At 61.8% G+C, this 5,379-nt stretch overlaps 1 protein-coding gene across 1 annotated transcript in view; it reads right to left on the bottom strand.

The window, feature by feature from the left end:
• Nucleotides 1-5,373, bottom strand: part of CALB2 (calbindin 2) — a 22,779-nt gene extending 17,406 nt beyond the window's left edge. The window contains exon 1 of the mRNA XM_005881154.2: nucleotides 5,277-5,373. Coding sequence (XP_005881216.1) covers nucleotides 5,277-5,370 — 94 coding nt within the window. The 5' untranslated portion in view covers nucleotides 5,371-5,373. The remainder of the gene's footprint in view (nucleotides 1-5,276) is intronic.
• Nucleotides 5,374-5,379: the final 6 nt, after the last annotated feature.

Raw genomic sequence — 5,379 nt, 5'->3', positions numbered from 1 at the left:
CACCGCAGACCTGCCGAGCCAGAGGCTTTGGGAGGGAGGCCCAGACACCTGTGCTCACAGGCCCTCGTGCGGACGCACCTGGAGAGCCGCTGGCTGGGTGCTGGCGGGCGCAGCTCGCCTGTCCGTGCGCCTCTGTGCTGCATAGTTAAGTAAGAGCAACCGAGGAGGGGAGACAGGCAGTTCCTCCGCGAGCTGCCCAGGAGGCCAGGCCGCTTGGCTGGCTGTGGGGGTTCCAGTTTCTGAAGAGGCAGGCCACCCCCTGCCCTCCAGCCCGAGCTACACCCTTTCAGGGGGGAGACTGGCTTCCTCAGGCTCTGCCCCAATCGTGATATCACTGTGCGCAATGCCCACCATGTACAAAGAGCTCTCCACCCCCGCCCCCTGCCGGGTGAGTAGCCTGCGTTATGCACCCCGTGTTAGAGGGGGTGGGGGGGCGGGGAGACTTTAGTCACAGCTAATGGCCTTGTTTCCTTCTATTTATCTCAGGCACGACCTCTGTGCATTGAACCCGGAGGCTTGGTTTCTCTCTCTCTCTCTCTCTCTCTCTCTCACACACACACACACACACACACACACACCACCCCGCTCTCCCAATGGGGATCCCAGCATAAACAGCGACTTGACTTTGCGTCTGTGCTTCTGGGCTGGGCTGCTTCTGGAACGGTGGCTCTGAGCTGGGCCGGGTCCCCTGAACCTGTGGGCAGCTGGCAGCTAGAGCTGGGCTGATTCCCAGGCGTGGGCGAGGCCAGAAGGATGGGGCAGATTGGGCGGGAGCGGAGGGGAGACCGCAGAGAGCCGGAGCGGAGGGGAGAGAGCCAAAGCCAGAGGCCCCAGATGGGACCGGCTGGGCAAAGGAGGGCGCGGCCCGCCAGGCACCAGGAGAGCCGCCAGGCCTTGCTTGCGGAGCCTCAGGCTGCTCTATTAATCCTGGCCCCTGGGAACTGAAGAGGTTCCCCCACTGGGTCTCCGTGGCCCTGGAGCCTCCCCCACGGGGCCTCCGCTAGTGAAACCGCTGAGTCCAGAGGGGAATAGCAGGCGAGCGGCAGGGAGGGGCTGGCTGGGCTGGTGGCCGCCTGGGGAGGCGGCTGAAGCACCTTGTTTGTGAACACCTGTCCCTGCGGCTGCCCCCCTGGGGGCCCCAGCTCTTCCCAGACACGGCTGCCTCCCAGGCTGGCGCAACCACCCTCCGCAGAGAGGCAGGGCGCTGGGGCGTGGGCTCTGCACGGAGGGCACCCAGCTCAGGGCTGGTGCTGTGGGCGCTCCACACCGAAGGGGGCTGTTCATGAAACAAGTGGGGCGTCGGGGGTGAAGGCGGAGGCGGCGCTGGGGTACTTATTCTAGGGCTTCCCCAGGTGGGGCAGATCCTGGAAGCTCCCAGGGAGCCCAGACCCTGACACCAGCCCCAAAGGAGACAGGCCCCACGGAGACACCCTGACAGGGGTGAGGGCAGCCTCAGACAACTTCGGCCCTGGCTCCCCGAACCAGAGCCTCTGACCTGAGGGTGCCAAGAAGCAATCATTTCTATAAATCCTGCAACTAACCTGATCAATAGCACAGTTCTATTGCGTCGAAAACATTGCAGTATTTGTGTAAATACATAATATGTGCCAGATATTCCGTAACCCTGTTTGGGATGTTCCTTTTTGGCGGGCCACGAGCCTCTGTTGAATATTTAATATCCAATCAATGCAGCTGCCCGGCCGTGCCCCCCCTCGGAGAGGCGCTGGGGTCCACCTCCCCTCCCCCCACCAGGGCCAGGCACTTGGGGCTGGAAGTGTCCTCGGTGATGGGGGGGGGGCGGGGTTGGAGGGAGGTCCTGTTGTTACGAGTGGGTGTAGGAGAGAGGAGAAACATGGGCTTCCCGCAGCTCCTCCTAGTCCTTCCTGTCACCCCTTTTCAAGTCCTGGGGCCACACAGGTGAGGAATGAGGCTCGTGCTGAGGGCCTTTTTCCACGTCAGGACCAGAGCGCCGCCTCCTATTCACGGCGGTGAGGAGCGCGATGTGTTCCCGTTCCCCCCACATTTCCAGTATTTGGTAAGGGAGCCCCGGCCCACGGAACTGTGCACACGCGTGAGCGTATGGCACGCACATGGGTAGATTCTCGGAGTGAGCGGGATTGCTTCTTGGCCTGGGAGCGCTGCTGGCCTCTGGGAGGGAACCCAGCTCAGTCGCTTCCAAAGGGCAAAGGGCGAGGCCACAACTTGGCTCCTCACGGACCGCCTACTGGTCCTCAGCGGGATAGCAGCCTGGTGGCCCCTGTGAGCGGGGCGCACAGAGGGTCAGTGTGAGCTCTGAGCTGGTCACCCCTGGGCCGCCTGCATCTTGCAGAGCGAGAAAGTTCCTGACAACCAAGTGCCGGGCAGCAGCAGTCAAGTGGGCCACCGAAGGGCCCCTCTGAGCAGGGAGGCGACATGGAAGAGCCACAGCCCCCCCCCCGCCCCCCGAGGCACAGGGCGTGCTTGGCTGCTTTTGAGAGTTGACAGCAGAACCTCCCAAATGCATGACCCTGGCTGACCTCCGTGGAGTCCGGGGCTGGGACAGGGGACTAGGGGACAGGATTCCTGCCCCCCTCTCCTTGCTCTGTGATCTCCCCCTCTTCAAACACCTCCTTCCTTTCTCGACTGAAAGGCTAATGGTAATTTTGAAAAAAATGTAACTCCTTGAGCAAAGTCACCAGGATGATGCTTCTTCCTCCTGGTTGGGAATGGCCGAGCTCGGGTCAGAGCCCTCGCCCAGCCGCCCAGCCCGCTCTCCTCAGAGCCCAGTGCCTCCTGGTCTCTGTTTACTGCAGAGCTGGCGGGGGTGGGGGTGTGTGGTGTGTGTGTGGCTCGCTCTCCCTGGTGGCTGTGGCTAATTGGGCTCCAGCGAGCTCACTCCTGGGACCCTCCTCTGCGGAGTCCTCCCTGTGCTCTTGAAGTGTGTGAGCAGCGGTGGGACTCGGGGAAGAAACCCCAAGATGAAAACAGCAGCCAGAGTTAGGAAGAGGGAGGCGGGCAGGGGACACCTCAGGGGTGAGGGGGCGAGCTCCCTGGCAGGCTCTGGTGTTGGAGGGGGGACGGGTAGGGAAGTTACAGCTTAATTCTGGGTCCTTTCATGGAATTCCAGTTTAAACCACCTCTGTGCTCCCAGGCATTTAGATTCTCTCTGCTGCCTTCTCTGTTAGGCCCCGGGTCCTCCTTGGGGTTGCCCGAGGCCGTGGCCACAGAGAGCAATGGGGTGCCTGGTGGATAAGCAAGAAGCAAGCACTTAGCCCCCCTTTCACCTGGAGCAGCAGGGAGCCACGGGTTCCCTGGCTTTAAAGACTCGAGTCTCGTTGCGGCGTAGCTATGCTCCAGCCACCCCAGGACCCCTTTCTGGGATGAGAGGAACCCCATCACCTCTGGGGCTGGGTCAGGGGCTCTCCCGTGGGCAAGAGGGAGGCAAAGCAGGTGTCCAGAGACCCGAGCGGGCCCAGGCGTGGCCGGTCACCAGCCCCGCCTCCACCTTGCTGCTCGGTCCTGGAGAAGTCGCTTCTGGGTCTGTTTCCTCATTTACACACGAGGACCCCGGCCTGCCCAGCAGGCCCACGGTGTGGAACTCAAGGAGGTGCGACTGTGTTTTGCAAAGCACCAGGTCTCGGATAAATGTAAGGATTAGCACGCTTATCGAGAGCGCGATTGGCCGTCCCCAGGAGGACAGGGGGAGAGTAGAACTGAGGAGTCCTCTGTTTATAGCTGACTCATCTGGCAGGAGGCCGGTGGTGTAACCTTGGCCACTTGGTAACTTTCCTTGAATCATGCACGTCTCTGGAGCAGATGAACCAGCAGGAGCACCCTTAGGGAATGCACCTGTCATCTGGAATACTCGGAGGCGAGCAGCGTCTTGGAGCCTTTTTCACTAAGTTCCAGGGCAGCAGCCAGGGGTTGGGAATACCGGCCCTCCTTAGCCCCATTTCACAGATGTCACCATCGACCCACCTCCTGCAGTCAGTCAGAGGGAGATCACGGTCCGAACCCACACATCACATGCCCAGTCCTCTGCGCCCCCAGCTTCCTCAGTTGGCTCCCAGGGAACAGAACGTCGCTCTTTAGCACCCCCAGATATTAACCCCTGACTCCCCAGGGCTCTGGGCAGAGGGCCGCTGGGTCTCCACCCTCACCCCGGCCCTGCCAAGCTGAGGAAGGGGAGGGGAAGAATTGAATGAGCCACCCCCGGGTCCTCCCTCTGGCTCCCATACTCCCACCTCAGTCCCGGGGTAAACACGCTTCGCCACCACCCTGCCGCTGGTCTGAGATGCCGGAACATTCTGGATGCCCACCCCAGGGAGGATCCCAGAGAAGGAATTCAGATCACTTAGTTTTTTTGGAGTGGTGGAGGAAAAGTCTCCTGCAAAATCAGAAGCCTCTCAAGGGAGGGAGCCCCCTTTATGCCTGAGGACAGACCCCGGAGATCTCAGTGCTGGGAGCCATCTGCAAAGGGCATTCAGTCCAGGCCTCACTTTCTTGACATGAGCCCATGTCAAGACCACACCGAGCAGAGGGTTGGCCACTGAAGGCATTTAACAGTGTGCTCCCTCCCCCCTCAGAGGTGGACTCACCCAAAGCACCCAGGATTATCAACACCCGGAACGTGTCGGGCTGACACCCGGCCCTGCCTCCACCCTGTCCCCTGCTGCTGCGGGTGGCACCGCATGCCTGTGGGGGATGGAACATGGGCAGGGGAGGCCCAGGGGGTGGGTGTTCAGGGCCCCAGTGCCATTCTCCACTCCTGCCCCTCGCTGACAGGGCTGGGGAGGCTAAGGGGTTCCCTTCAGGACACCCCCCTCGCCCCCCCAGCTTAGGACGGAGACAGGGCTAACCTGGTATTCAACCAAAGGGGAACTTGAAAGAAATGAGTGGGCTTCGGAGACCTGTAGCTGCGGGAGGCTGAAGGCAGGCTGTTCCCTTGAAGAGCAAGGCGGGAAGATGAGATGGAGGGGCACAGGGGGACTCACGGGGAGCCCGGCCAGCCCAGGCCTCCTCTGGGAAAGCACCAACTTGCCCAGAATGAGGCTGCAAAAGCCGGTGGGCTCTCTGGCATCTACGTCGGGGCAGAAAAGTTACTGACAGTTGTCATCAGAGCAGCCGGGATGTCTCCCGAACTCAAGACCCCCCCACCCCCTCAGAGAGCAGCAGGCTCTGCAGTCAAAACGCCCCCTGAAGCAAAGGTGCCCCTGCCCGCCTCCAGCAGCGCTCTGTCCCCTCCACCGCAGGTCCCCTGGGGTCGAATGGCCACAGAAGTTGGGAGCTTTACTGACCGTCTGCGTCAAAGTGCTTCCAGATCTCCAGGAACTGGGACGCCGTCAGCTCGGCCAGGTGCAGGTAAGGGGGCTGCTGCTGCGGGCCAGCCATGGCGAGCGG

This window comes from Myotis brandtii, unplaced genomic scaffold (genome assembly GCF_000412655.1).
Source record: "Myotis brandtii unplaced genomic scaffold, ASM41265v1 scaffold670, whole genome shotgun sequence".
NCBI lineage: Eukaryota > Metazoa > Chordata > Mammalia > Chiroptera > Vespertilionidae > Myotis > Myotis brandtii.
Note: the sequence above shows the minus strand (reverse complement) of the source record. Positions and strands in the feature narration are given on the sequence as shown.